Source organism: Lissotriton helveticus, chromosome 3_1, assembly GCF_964261635.1.
Source record: "Lissotriton helveticus chromosome 3_1, aLisHel1.1, whole genome shotgun sequence".
Taxonomy (NCBI): Eukaryota; Metazoa; Chordata; class Amphibia; order Caudata; family Salamandridae; genus Lissotriton; species Lissotriton helveticus.
In genome coordinates, this window is record NC_136061.1 from 149569339 (window position 1) to 149583991 (window position 14653).

General features: G+C 48.4%; 1 protein-coding gene across 1 annotated transcript in view; it reads right to left on the reverse strand.

Moving 5' to 3' along the window:
• Window positions 1-14653, reverse strand: part of LOC144822741 (uncharacterized) — a 2085503-nt gene that overhangs the window by 1336963 nt on the left and 733887 nt on the right. Inside the window, exon 53 of the mRNA XM_078680596.1 lies at window positions 5494-5656. Coding sequence (XP_078536722.1) covers window positions 5494-5656 — 163 coding nt within the window. The remainder of the gene's footprint in view (window positions 1-5493; window positions 5657-14653) is intronic.

Here is a 14653-nt window from a genome sequence, read left to right on the forward strand (position 1 = left end):
CCAGGAAGGAGCGAACATCATCCTTGATTTTCGGGGAGGGAGCTGACATGATGGCCTCCACGTTTGCCGATTTGGGAGTAATTCCCGTGTCGCTGATTTCATGTCCGAGATATGTGACCTTGCGGAGACCGAACTTGCATTTCTCCAATTCGGCCCTGAGGCCATTCGCTGCGAGTGTGTGTAGGACGGTGTGCAGGATGTTGTCGTGTTCAGTTTTGGACTTTGCCATAACGAGGATGTCATCTTGAAAGTAGAGGACTCCAGGGACACTTTGGAACAGCTTGTGCATGAGTTTTTGGAAGACGGCCGCCGCAGAAGCGAGCCCAAACAGGAAGGCGTCTGAACCTGTAGCATCCAAAGGGTGTGATGAAGGATGTGAGTTTTCGGCATGATGGGTGGAGTGACACTTGGTAGTAGGAGGCTTTAAGGTCGATGGTGGAGAACCACTTGATACCTTTAGTCTGGGGGAGCAGTTTGTTTATTTTGGGCAACGGAAACTTGTCCACGATTATGTTTTTGTTAAGTTCGCGGAGATCGATGCAGAGGCGGATCTTCCCGCTTGGTTTGCGCGCCACTACCAAAGGTGGGAGCCATTTGGCGCATTCGATCGGTTCAATGATGCCGCTGTCTTCTAAGGGCTTAAGTTCTAGCTGTACTGATTCTCGGCAGTTGAACGGGATGTTCATGGCTTTGTGGGTTACTGGTACCGCTCAGTCTTTAAGTACGATCTTGTGGGAGAACTTGTACATTTTACCAATTTGGTTGCTGAAGACAGTGGGGAACTCTGCTTGGAGGGAGGACGGCATTGTTGTGTCATCCATCAGGAGCATGTGCGTGTCGCCACTGGGGTTTAACTGGATGCCGAGCGCTCCCTGGTCAGCCAAACTCAGGACCGATGGGCCCTTCTTTGCCATGTACAATTTTGCTGTGGTGTGCCTTCCTTTGAACTCGAACAGGAGTGGCTGGAAACCCACCATAGGGATCCTTTCTCCCGTGTATGTGAGTGGATGGACGTCCGTGGGGTGAAGCTGGTCCCTCACCAATCGGGCGAAGTCTTGGTCCCAAATCTGTTTCTGGATGATGGTGTAGGGCAACCCGGAGTCCGCTACCATGATGACGTGGACGGCTCCTATCGACAGCTTGCATCAGAGTTTTTTCGTTGCAACACCCCCTATGCCCAGGATGTGATCTTTGATGCACAGAATGCTGTCTGGGTCCGAGACGGTCAATGGCCGTGCATATCACAGGCTGGTAATGGCAGTCCAGGTCTTTGAGGGCGTGTTGGAAAACGTCGCCGTCGATCGAAGCCCTGGTCTTTTTCACCATCTGGTCATACACGCGCAGACCCTCTGGCCCCCGGTTATGTAAGAGGATTTTCTTTCGCCGTTTGCTGGAGAATTCCTTCTTGCCTTCGTCCTCCAACGCTGAGAGTTAATTCAAGAAGTACCCCTTCCAGTCAGCCCATTTCATGGCTGGCTCCCCAGGCTTAGGTAGGAAGGGCACTGGGTTAGTTAAGGAGAAGGTTTGGGCGCACATGGTGTGAGTGATAAGGACAGTAGGGGAACTTCACAGTGCGCGTAGAACCCAGCTGGACTCCTACCGACTTGGAGGGGTAGAACCCCGGTGTGGACATAGGTGACGCCGCTCGCTGAATGGCAGGCTGCAGGTGCCGCTCCTCTCATTCTGGTGGATAGGCAGTGGTATGTCTCTGGCGTCCCTGAGGCCGCAGGGGGCCAGTTCTGGTCCCTTTTGTGGGAGTGGACGGCAGGGCACATGGCCCTCCTGAAGCACGGGTGGCGTGGATAGTGTGCAGGAAGATTCGCCCTGAGACAGCCACCGAGCAGGGGTTGGCTCCTCTGGAAGTCAGGCCTAGAGATGATTTCCCCTCTAGCTGGGTATTGCAGTGTAGCTGTTGGCTCTTCTAGACTGTAGGCCAGGTAGTAGCTACCCTAGGTGCACAGGCCTCGCAGTGCCTCAGTTTATTTTTTCCCCTCTGTGTATTTAGGCCTGGTAGTGGCCACTTCTTTGTACAGGCCTCACTGCGCCCAGGAGAGCGTGATTGGGACGCCGTGCGCTGAAATGTGCGCAGAGTGTGGGGTCAGCGTAGGCCAAGCGCCGCGCGCTGGAATGCGCGCCAAGGCTGCACAGCGGGAGAGCTGCCCCGAGAAAAAGGAGCTGGGAGAAGCGCAAGTGAAGTGGTGCGCCACTGACCGGGACATGCACCAGCCCTCCCCTACCTGGACGGAGGGCCCGTGGTGCAGAAGTCCTACCTCCTCGTCGCCACTGTGGTGTCGGGAAAGTCAGCCCCCTAAGAAGGAAAGGCGGAGATCACGGTACTTGTCCAACCTTCGCTTTATTCAAGTAATTAACATTTAACAGGGAAGAGTCGGTCTTGCTGTCTCTCTCGCTCCAGTCCCAATGCCGCCCCCCTCATCACATCCGCACCTCAGCATTTCCCCGGGTCACGTGACTCGGGGAAGCTAGACCACAACTCTACAGTCCTTCTGATTCTTTACATGATTTTACTTACAGTGCATTTGTTTATTGTGTGCAGGTTTTCATATGTGATCTAAATTGAGGTGTGACAGAATTTTTATTTGCTATGTAGTTCAAGTCACCCAGATCGCATTTTCCCTGCACTTTCACGTGTGGTCTAACTTGAGGTGTGATTGTACTCTTATCTTCCGTGTTGTACAGTTTACCCAGATCACATTTTTCTTGCATTTTCTGCTTGGGGATTCACTTTAATGTGTTTTCACCATTTTACACTTTTCACTACATGTCTTTCTTTGGGATGATGTGTTAGGTGCATGCCACCTGTTTAGCTTTCTTTTGCATTTCACCTGTTTTGCTTTCTTGTGGGTGTTTCCATCTTCTGCTTGATCTCTGTTAGGGTCTAGTCACCCGTTATTTACTTACGATTGCATCTGTTATTTACTTTTGATTGCTTTCTGATTTGGGTGCCGGTGACCCATTGCTTATTTTTTTTGCGTTGTTTTCTTTCTTCATGTTTTGTGTTCAGTGGTTCCATTCTTCTCGCCAGTCTGGCCAGTTGGTGTAGTTGTGGTGGTTACAATGGTGCACTACTTCTTTGTTAGTTTTCATGGTATACTTACTTCTTGTACATGTATATTTTCTCTGTTTGCTTTTCCGTTGTTTTACAATTTTCTTCCTTTTTAAAATTTTCTGCTTCAATTTTTCTCTGATAAGGAAGGAGATGCGTCTTTTCTAGTTTCCTAAGTCTTTTACTCTATTTTCGTGTATTACTTTACTTTTTCGTGTTTTACTCATTACAATTCTGTTCACACTTTGTATTTTACTTCATGTTTTCTTTTCCTTTATTGCTTCCTTTATCTTCACTTTTCTACTTGCTTATTTTAGTATGTTTTTCATAACTTATATGCATTTGCAATTCTTCTTCTGGCAAGTTTCTTCAGTATTACTGTGATGTTACTGTAATGTTACTATTTATATTTGCTTTCTCTTTGTTCATTTAATAAAGAGGGAAGGTGAGTTATATCTAAGGTTTCCATCTTCCCTGTTTCTCTGCCTCTGCTGTTCAGCCAGTGAGAGTAGAATGTTAGTGTGAATGGTGATGTCATTGGAATGTGTGGTATGCTGTGAGTTGGACTGTGTCAGTTGGATCCTGGGCTGAGCAGCAGAGAGGCTGCTCCTGGTGGGGCTTATATTGGATTGGTGTCACTACAACGCATGCTTTTACCACGCATGCCTTTACAACGCGGTTTTTACCACGCAGTCCATTACAACGCATAATGCTTTTAGGCGCTGGATAGTGAATTATTTAATTTACTATTCCAACTCCAGTCCCCGTGGATAGCAGGGAAGGTGTTGGATAGTATATTAAATACATTCCCTATCCTAGAGCGCCCCCCAGCGCATTGCGTTGTAATGGTTTGCGTGGTAAAAGTTGCGATGTAATGGTAGTGCGTTGTAAAAAATTCGTTGTAACCGTGCTACACCCTTATATTACATATCTACTGCAAAACCTATCTAACCATCTAAGATCAATAAACTTATCATCTGTAACCTAATCAAGACTACTGGAACTTCTTACTACGACACAACACATTGTCTATCTCGGTGCACTTAACTTCGTCCATTTCTTTCAGTTAACATGTCTGGAAGCTTCTGACGCTATTCTGTACAAGTGAGTGATAACCCATTCCCTTTCCCTGGATATCTGGGTCATTCGGGTCTTACAAGTCTGAACATCTGTGAGATGGAGACGGGTTAGGAACATATCTCAATCAACCAGTTTATTTTGGGTACAGCTCCAGTCTTTCTTCTTTACCCCCCATTCGTCCCGAGGTCCTGAATGTCAGCTTGTGAGAGTGAGTTCTGAGCAACTGTGACATGTGGCCTCACCACCAGGGTCGGATTGGGATTGAAAATCGGCCCGGGCACACAAAAAAAAATCGGCCCCCTCATTTACATAATGCCTTTCCTCAAATCACTGCTTCAGCGTAATTGCATTAAAAAAGAGGGGGGGGGGGGGCTTAAAAAAAATGCACGCATTAGTTTACACTAGTGAAACACACCTGAAAACAAGTGAGGCCTCTTCTACTGAGGCCCCCTGTCCCGCTCAGTATGTGCAAAGGGAGTGTTACCTCTGCCTGTTGCTATACCGGAGGTGGGGGACCGGCGGTGTTGCTGGGGGAGGAGGGGGGTGGCAATGAGCGCCCATCTGCCTGCAGAAAGGTCACTCAGCAGCCACCCACTGGGCCGCTGGCTGTATTCCGAAAATAGAGACACCGCCCAAATCGGCCCCAGACTGCTCAAAAAAGCAGCCCACAGCAGGATGGATCTCAGACACCGGCCCCTAGGGCATTGCCCGAATGCCCGTGTTACCAATCCGAGGCTGCTCACCACTGCCCGTTCGAGTGCACGTGCCTCGTTCTAGATTCTGATAAATGGTACGGTGTGAGGTTGGTTACCAGATGAACTCGTCAATCGGTGACGCAATTTCCAGCCTGAGGTTTCCTTTCACTATCAATCCATTCTGGGAGTTACAATTAAGGTTCACGTCAAGAAAACCATTTGAACTAACACACCTGAAAAGAATTATTTTAAGAAGGAACGCCCAGCACTGGAACATGGTGCCCAAGATGCGATTGAATCATCTGGTAACCTTAGCGTTATTTGTAATTTACTAAGCAATTAATTTGTGGTGTTATAGTAATCACAGACGCTTAATTACATCACTTAACTGTTTGAGTTTCAAATGACGTTTTTTTTCTTGACTTCAGTATTGTTGGCAAAAAACATAAATCCAGCCTTAAAGTGCCATTTATATTGCCACCTTCTAATTTGTGGACATAAACCCGTCAAATAAAAGAGATCCTGTGGTTTCAGCGTGTATCCAATTATCTGTTAATGCAATATTTATAGAAAACAGCTACAGTTTGCTAGTCTCTACACACTAAGCATAGAAGGACTGCTGTGATAGAAAGGTCCTTTGGAATGTGCAGTTACCTAGAAAGCTCTCGGTGAGGCGCTGCAGCAGCTGCTGGCGCTCCGCGTCATGCGTGGCGACCCAGGCTGAGAGAAGCAGTTTCCAGTCCGCGTCACTACGAGCCATGGCGAGGATGGCCAGGTGGCAGGCCACTGCGGGGCTAACGTTTGCCAACGTGTCCAGCTGCAAAAGAAGCAGAACGGTAAATGTCATTGGGAAAGCGCTATTTTTCCAGAATTGTTTAATTGTTTTTTTATGAGAGCATGCTGCCATCTAGTGGTGAATATAAAATCTTGTACTGGGCGGGAGCTATGTTGCAAAGCAATGGTCAATGATGAGCAAAAACTCGTTTAGAAAGCTGTCCACTTCGTTATGTATGATGTCTATAGCTCTATAACTGAATCTATATGATGTGTGCATTGTTATTAAATGGGTTCCCTTTTATTTAATGGCAATAACCTTACGCAAAAAAACAAATAAGTGCCACGTTTAGGTTCAAAACCATAATGAAGAACCACCAGTTAGAAGGCGACTAAACTCAGAGCAACGCTAGGTAAACATTTACATATTGATTTATATTACGGACATACATTAAAAGCTTTATTTTTCGACATCCATGAGGAATATAGCAAGGAATATAGCGAGGCGGCGGATCTGTAGAATGTTTACTACCAACAGATTCCTAAATAGACAATAAGCATGCTCAAATAGTGGCGGAGCCTTCTCCTGGTTGGCTCACTGTCCTCTGTCAAAGAGGCATCTCAGCTTCCTGCTGAAGGTGTAACATCCACCAATCAGGGCCGGCTCTAGGCTCACGGAGGCCCTGAGCAGGGAGTGTAGGTAGGGGGCCCGAGACCGCCAAATCCCTGCCAGGGGCCGCCACGCAAATATGTATCTAAGGATATATATTGGCGTGACGGCCCCTGGGGTTTGGCGGCCCTGTGCAGGTGCACAGCTTGCACATGCCTTAGGCCGGCCCTGCACCAATTAACTGGGTGTGTATGATCCGGATAAGATTCCACTCCTGCCACTCAATCATAACTCCATCTGACCAAACATAGGGGCACATTTACAAGGGGATTGCGCCACCCGAACGTCACTTTTTTTTTACGCTCCAGTGGCTCAATGCCCTGCTCCATATTTACAATGCTGCGCTAAGCCACTTTGCATGGCTTGATACTACCTTATCAATATAGCCCTTCTGCCACAGTTTTCTGCGGAAAAGGGGCGAACAATGGGTGTTGGTGTGGGCGTTCCCACACAACACCCTTTGCTTGTTGATACTGTTCCTGATTTACATGGATCTATAAGTCTGAGGCAGGGCCAAAAACTAACGTCTTTCAAAAGGAGGCGTTAGAGTGCCGTAACGAGGAGAAATAATTTTATTTTTCCTCGTTTTTTGCTCTTTCTATGTGTGCTGCAGCACACATGGAAGGAGCAAAATGCCAATAATTATTTTTTTTGTGCTGGAAGATGTTCCTTCCTGCACAAACACAATCATCCCTGCAACACAGGCACCCCTACACCATGGTGCAAGATTGCCGGTGGTGGCAACAGGCAGCTTTTTTAGTGCCGGCACAAAGGAAAACACAGGGGTCTGCCATAATCTTGTAAATACGCGGTATCCCTGTGTTTTTGAAACAACGCAGCACAGCTAAATTGCTTGCAGTGCTGCACCATTTCATTGTAAATATGCCCCTAGGTGGTCGACCATGGTATTGTGTCCCAGTTTGTCTTCCATGGCTTTATGTTTCTTGAAGAAAGATGCTTGCATGTTACTAGTTTGGAGACCAAGTTGCCGTGACCATAGTTCTTCAATCTCACTCACCGTCCGTGCACCTCACTCAACAGGTGTCTTGAACTTTCCTCCTGGTTACATTTGGACTTTCGTCCTGGTTAACAATCATTTATAAGAATCTCAGCGCCCACCTTCTACCTACCTGGCTTAGTATGATGCTTCATGCTGGTCTATTTACTACTCTTTAGCTGGCAATACTGGCTAGCATGCCTGTCGAGGGCCCACCCACGCTTCCGAGGAAGGTCCTTTTGGAATGGAATCCCCGACAGCTCGGCCAAACATGATGCTCAAGATGGTACTGTAGGGGTGAGGGGTGTTTCTGTAGTTGAACAGGAAATTATGAATGGCCCATTCAGACAGAGTTTGAAAACCCAAAGGGGGAACCACAAGACCAAGAAAGTATGTTGTCAATGATTCCCTTTTAATTGCTTGCTCTTTTTGGCGCATCCTGCTTTCAAACGGTATCTTCTGACAGTACCATCTGCTTCTCTCGTTGTTTTAAGATAGTGATTTAGGCATGCCATGCATACCTGACATCAAGCTGCTGCTGTGCCCAGGGCTGCCAGTTCCATGAAGGGCATTAGTGGGGTGGGTGCAGCACTTGTAGCGGCATGGTGGGCAGTGGTGGTGGGTGGCCAGACCAATGTTCTGTCCAGGTACCTCTGCTTGAGCCCCATTACAACAGAAACAGCTGCTTGGTTGTTATTTGCCTTTTCGATGCCACCCATTTTGTGGGTTTCTTCACTCGCCTCTCGTCCCATATTTTTTTTTTTACAGTTGTCTGGTCTCTGAGGTGCTTCAGTCTCTTAACGACCGCTTGCTGTGGTTGTGGCTACCCTCTGCAACACAGTCTAACCATTCTGTGGGGTTGTTTCCTGATGTTTTACTACCTTCCTAGCCTGCCTCCTGGACTGCACACTATTATATTACATATTATTTATTTATCGACCTCACAAAATATTCCTAGTTTCTCAGTTCACTGTCTCTCCTGTTCCACTCACCCATCAGGTTTCCTTTCCTTTGATTTATAGTTTTTCCAAAGATGTGACCTCGGCAGTGCTTAATTTGAGCTGGGGGAGGGGGGTTTCGGTGCTTGGCACAGGCACTTAGTTGTCAGCACTGGTGCTTGTGACAGCATACCACAAGGTTGCGGTGTATGGCTAATAGAGGTCTTTAGAGGTCACCACAACAACAATTAATTATTAATTCAATATACATTAAAGATGACTATTACCTGCAGCCCAAGCCATTCTTATAGCTTTGGGGGCCTGAAATAGTCTGAACTGTCACACACGTAGGAGTGTGATGGTTAGTAGCTGTGTTGTTACTATCATTGGCACCATAGCAGGGGCAATGTGTAGTGCAGGGGTCTCCTGACGAGACCCCTGGCACTTTTTTTTGATAAATTAAGCACTGGCCCTCTAAGGGGCTTGCCGGTCATGCTGCAATCAGCGGCCTTTTATCTCCCCAGGCTTCGATTTGTGTGTGTACACTGGGTTTGTTCACTGTACGTTGTGGCGTGACCCAGGAGTGGCAGTGCAGGGCCCGCTCCTCGTCGCCTATGTCATGAGGCAGCGGACACAGTGCAGAATGGACCCAGGGCACCGGTTACTGGTAAATACGAGGTCTCAGCCTCTCCTTTATTTGTACCCCTGCCCGGAGTTGTGGGTACATGAGATGAGGGTAGAGCGTGCCACTTGGCACAATACAGGGAATTGAGGCGGTGGCTCATAAAATATGTTGGTTAATCAAATGTTTATACTATAAATGTGAGCAGGGCTACGAGCTAGCGAAATGCGTAAAGCCTGGCTGTGTGGTGAATAAAAAACACTTCAGCAACTGCCATAGTACCGGTGCCTCTATTTTCTGGGCTGTGGTGAGCGAGTGAATATATCATAAATATAGGCTAGGTTAAGCAGCACATTTGAAAAGGTTGATGGTTACCCACACATGGGCCCCTTTTTTGACAGCGGCACCTCAGTGTAGCATCCAGCTACAATAAATACAACAACTATTCTGGTGATAACAGGAGCTTTATTCTTAACATGTTACTCCTACCTTGTCCCTGCTCTAACTACCCATTTCCTGCGTCCACTCCTCCTCTTCCTCTCGCCCCCTAGCTCCTCCCACTCCCAGCTACTAGTGTGCTAACTTCATAACATCTCCCCCCTTTGTAACAAAACAAACAGAGCATACTGACTTCTTAGTCCATCTCCTCAATCAGTCTCTTGGGTGGACGTATGTCACAATGAGGTCGTGGCGACCTGGCCCTCAGACCATCAGTACTCAATGTCTCAGTGATCGGAGCAATGTTCTCTTGACCATTTGGCTGTGGTTCTTCAACTCTGGGATTGTGTATGTCACTCATCATGGTTCTTGAGGTGTCAGTTGGCAGTTTCTTGAAGTGCGAGATGTTTCTCGTAACTCGCCACTGCTCGGACTCCGCAGTTACCATAGTCCCTTTTCTTCTGGTGACCACCAGCGGTTCATCCTTGAATGGACAGTCAGTCTTTTTCTGCATATCTTGCTTGACAATAACACTGTCCCCTTCATTTAATGATAATGACCGTGCTCTCCTCCGGTTGTCAGCATAGGCCTTCATTTTTCTTTTGTTGCGGTCATCAGTGGCTCTCATTTCCCACGAGTCCTTCTCAGATGATGATACTTCCAGGGCTCCATCCCACGTGGGAATGCGATTCCTCATGGGACGTCCCAGCATGAGAGTCGCCGGGCATTGGCCAGTCGTAGCATGAGGAGTTGTACGATAAGCTCGAAGAACTTCATTGAGTGCTGTTTGTAAGTCTCTCCCTTCCACGGTAGCATGTTGGAAGGTTTTCTTGAGGGTGGCCATGAACCTCTCAATTGTCCCATTCGCCTGTGGCCAGAGAGGCGTGATCCTGCGGTGATGAAAGTCTAGGTGCTTCGCAAAAGCAGCAAAGTCATTTCCGTTGAAAGGAGGTCCGTTGTCTGATTTAACAATCTTGGGAACTCCCCACGCTGCAAAGACTTCATCAAGGACTTTGAGAGTACTGGCAGTGTTCGTAGATGACACAAAACAGGCAATGGGGTACCTGGAATACTCATCAATGATGGCCAGCACATATTTGCCCGATGACAGCGGTCCATAAAAGTCTATGGCGATTTCTTGCCACACACCACTGGGCAGGCTGGTCATATGTAAAGGAGCTGGAGAATCGCCCTTGCTGGTGAGTTGGCAGAGATGGCAATCTTTCAAGGTGACTTCCACTAGTTGATCAAGGAACGGAAACCACACTCGTTCCCTTAGTGCTCGTTTGGTCGACACTATTCCTCGATGTCCTTCATGTGCAAGAGCAACCACTCCTTGTCTCAGTTGTGTAGGAATTACAATCCTCTGATCACGCAACAATATGCCATCAGTCGTGACAGAAAGCTCACCACTCACATGCCGGAAGGCTTGTAGTTCACGTTGAGTCAAGGAATCAGCTTTATCGTCCTGAGGATCATGCCTCCATCTATTATTGCGGATTTTGTGAAGGACCCGCTGCAAGATGACATCCTGTGCTGTCATCTCCCGAATAGTCTCCATAGGGATAGCTGGAGGAAGGGCTTGATCCGTTACAAAATGAATGTACTCTTCCGCAATGGAGGATCTGGAAGCTGATGATGGTAGAGGATGCCGGGACATGTAGTCCGCTGGATTTTCAGACTTCCCTGGTTTGTGAAGTATAGTGAAGGTATATTCTTGTAACCGTAGGCCCCACCTTTCGATCCTCGGGGGCATCTTGGATCTTGGATTTCCATAGATGGTGATGAGAGCTTGATGATCTGTAATTAGAGTGAAATGTTTTCCGTAAATAAAGACATGAAAATGTTCACATGCCCATACCACGGCTAGGCTTTCCTTTTCGGGTTGGGAGTAGGCTCGTTCCGGCTCAGTCAGACTACGACTCGCGTAGGCAATGATGCAGCGTTGATCTGAGTCATTCTCATATTGTGCCAGGATCGCTCCCAGACCCACCGGACTTGCATCTACAGTTATTTCAGTTTTTCGCTTTGGGTTGAAATATGACAAGTGATTTGCCGATTCCACCGCCTTCTTGATTTCCTTGAATGCCTGCTCACATTGGGGAGTCCATTCAAACGGCTGACCCTGCTTGGTTAGCATGCGGAGGGGGTGGCTGATTGTAGCGTAATCCTTAATGTAGCGAGCACAATAACTGGCCATTCCCAGGAACGATCTGAGGTCGCCGACATCTCGGGGACTCTTTGTGCTGTTTAAAGTCATGATTTTGTCAGGATCAGGTTTCATGCCAGCACCAGAAAAGATGTGACCGAAAAACTTCAGCGTGGTCTGGTGAAACTCGCATTTCTCTTTGTTCAAAGTCAAATTGGCTGCCAATAAGGGATGGCACACACGATTGAGCGCAATGTCGTGCTCTCTGACGTCAGAACCATAGACAAGGATGTCATCGCTATAGTTGAGCGTGTTTGGAATGTTTTGAATAACTTGCCGGATCATTTCCTGAAATATCTCGGCCGCCGAGGACACACCGAAGCTCAGTCTTTTATATCTAAACAACCCCAGGTGAGTTGCAAAAGTAGTGATGTATCTAGACCCTGCTTCCAATTCCAGTTGATGGTAACCTTTATTCAAATCCAATTTGGAAAACACAGTGGCTCCGTTAAGTGCTGCGATCATGTCGCTCAAGTGTGGCCCCGGGTGCCGCTCTCGTTCTATCGCAGTGTTGGGCAAGCGCATGTCCACACAGAGTCTGACTTTGTTGGCCGTGCCCTTTTTGGGAACGATGACGACCGGCGAAACCCATGGGGTCGGGCCATCAGTGCGTTCAATGATGTCCGCAGCCAACAAATCTTGGAGTTCTTCCTCAACAGCGGCCTGTAGGTGAAATGGTACTCGCCTAGGGTGTTGGGCGACAGGCCTGACTTGTTCGTTGATGTGCAGTCGCACTTGACAGTCTTTCAATTTGCCCAGACCTTGAAACAACCTGGGAAACAGGCGAGTCACGTCTCGGATGTCGCTAACTTTGAAGAGAATTTCCACCAGGTGGAGTCGTTCAGCAGTTGGTAGGCTCAAAAGACAGTCTGCTTCAGGGCCCTTGATAACGTGGATGACTGCTGAAATAGTTGTGTTGTCGTGTGTAAGCGTCGTTGAGAATTTCCCTAGGCAGGGAAGTGGCTTCTTAGCCATCCACGTGAAGACTCTCACAGGTGCAAATGTCAGGGGAGGTCGTGGACTCATCCTTTCATATTCAGTCACTGGAATGTAATTTAAGGAGGCACCAGAGTCTAATACAAACTTTGAGTCGTGATTTCCAACTTTGATGTCCAGCCGAGGGTATCTCTTAAGCTGGTCCGGGTCTGCTGCCAAATTCAGATATTCAATGGTGTAGACAGAGTCTCGGGACGAAGGTCTGGATTCTCTGGAAGGTGACCTCCTCTCCCACCGAGACCGACGTGACTCTCTGCTGGAATGTGACGATTCAGGGGACCGCTCCTTCTGATCTTGGACAGCTCGCGCATGGTGTCTTCGAGTGTCGGACCGCGACACTCTTGGAGCTCTGCTTCGTGTGTCAGATCGTGTAGTACCTGCGTGGCCACTTCGCTTCTCTTTGTTGTAATCCCCGCACATCGCTTCGAAGTGGTTAGTGCGACCACACTTTCGGCATCTCTGGCCCATGGCCGGGCAGCTGTCCACATGAGGGTAATCATACCCACATCGGTAGCACTTTCTCACTCTTTCCTGTCGTCTCTCCTTCCTCCATGGTTCTCGACGTTGATAGCCTGATTGCTCTTGACGGGAGGATGTGTGCGACCTCCATTGTTTGTCTCTGGAGCTTCTTCGACTGTCACTCCTGGCGTGTACGCGTCGCGCCTGTTCATGACTCCCTTTGTGTTCCGTTTCCATGACAGCGGCGTACTTCTCCGCCTGATCATAAGCTCGTGTCATCTCCTCTATTTCATCCAATCCATGCGGTTTCCTCAGTAGTCGTCTCCTTAGCTGATCCGAATGACATCCGTCTATTATTTGGGATTTGATGGCAGCGTCAGTAGAGAAAGAATCAAATTCACAGTACTTGGCTAGTCTCCGCAGACGCACCATGAAGGCACTCATGGGCTCATCCTTCCCTTGCCTGGCGGAGTGAAATGTGTGTCGTTCATAGTCTACATTTCTCTTGTGAAGAAACTTCTTGTTCAGAACCTCACACGCTTTAACATAAGTATCGACGTCGGCAGCGGGCAGGTCTTTGAGTATCTTGACTATCTCTCGCCCCGCCAGGTTGCGCAGAGCAATCAGTTTCTTTTTCTCATCAGTGATGTCTGAACCTTCAATATAGTCTTCAAACTCTTCCAGCCACTCTTGCCATTTGGGGCCCATGCTCCCTTCCGTTGTTACCTTGATAGGAGCGGGTGCTCGCAAAAGTGATCCACTGGGTGGAAGTTGAGCATCTTCGTCGGACATTCTGCAGCGATCTCACTTGTCTTTGCCAATGCTTATTTATTTTCCACTGCTTGTTCCTTTCAGTCGCCAATGCTTGTTTGCTTTGCCACCGCTTGTTTCTTTCAGTCGCCAATGCTTGTTTATTTTGCCAATGCTTGTTTCTTGTAGTCGCCAATGCTTGTTTGCTTTACCAATGCTTGTCTCTTTCAGTCGCCAATGCTTGTTTACTTTGCCAATGCTTGTTTCTTGTAGTCGCCAATGCTTGTTTATTTTGCCAATGCTTGTTTTCTCTCCAGCGCCTGACTTCAAGATGGCCGCCGTTGCCTTGTACAGGGTTGTCCTTACTAGGCGCCTGACTTCAAAATGGCCGCCGTCCTTGCAGGCACACACGAGGCTGGCTCTCCAGGCTCATTCACTCGGGGGCACTCAGAACTCACCGGCGGTCGGCTTCTGGGGCAGTCCACGCCAGGATTCACTTCTCCTCCACCACCACGGACATCAGGTGAGATCGGGGTGGGCTCCCGACTTGCCTCCGCAGTTCCCGCGTTCTTCCGCCGATGGCCTCCTAAACCTCACGCATCGGGCGTGAGGTTTTCCGACGTCCAATTTCGCTTGGACACAAATCTCAGCGCTCGCAGCAGCGCTTGCTGGCAGCACGTCGTGGGCGCCGTCCACACCTCTGGGGCACTCCACAGGGTCGGAGTGGGCTCCCGATTCCTGCTTTTCAGCTTTGCACTTGGGACACACGCTTCCAGTGTGCAGTGCGTTTTCAGCGCGACAGCTGCTGGGGACAAGGCGTTTTCTCGAGGCTCTGCACAGTGGGGTTTGCTCAATCCCACCCCTCGTCGCCAGTTGTAGCATCCAGCTACAATAAATACAACAACTATTCTGGTGATAACAGGAGCTTTATTCTTAACATGTTACTCCTACCTTGTCCCTG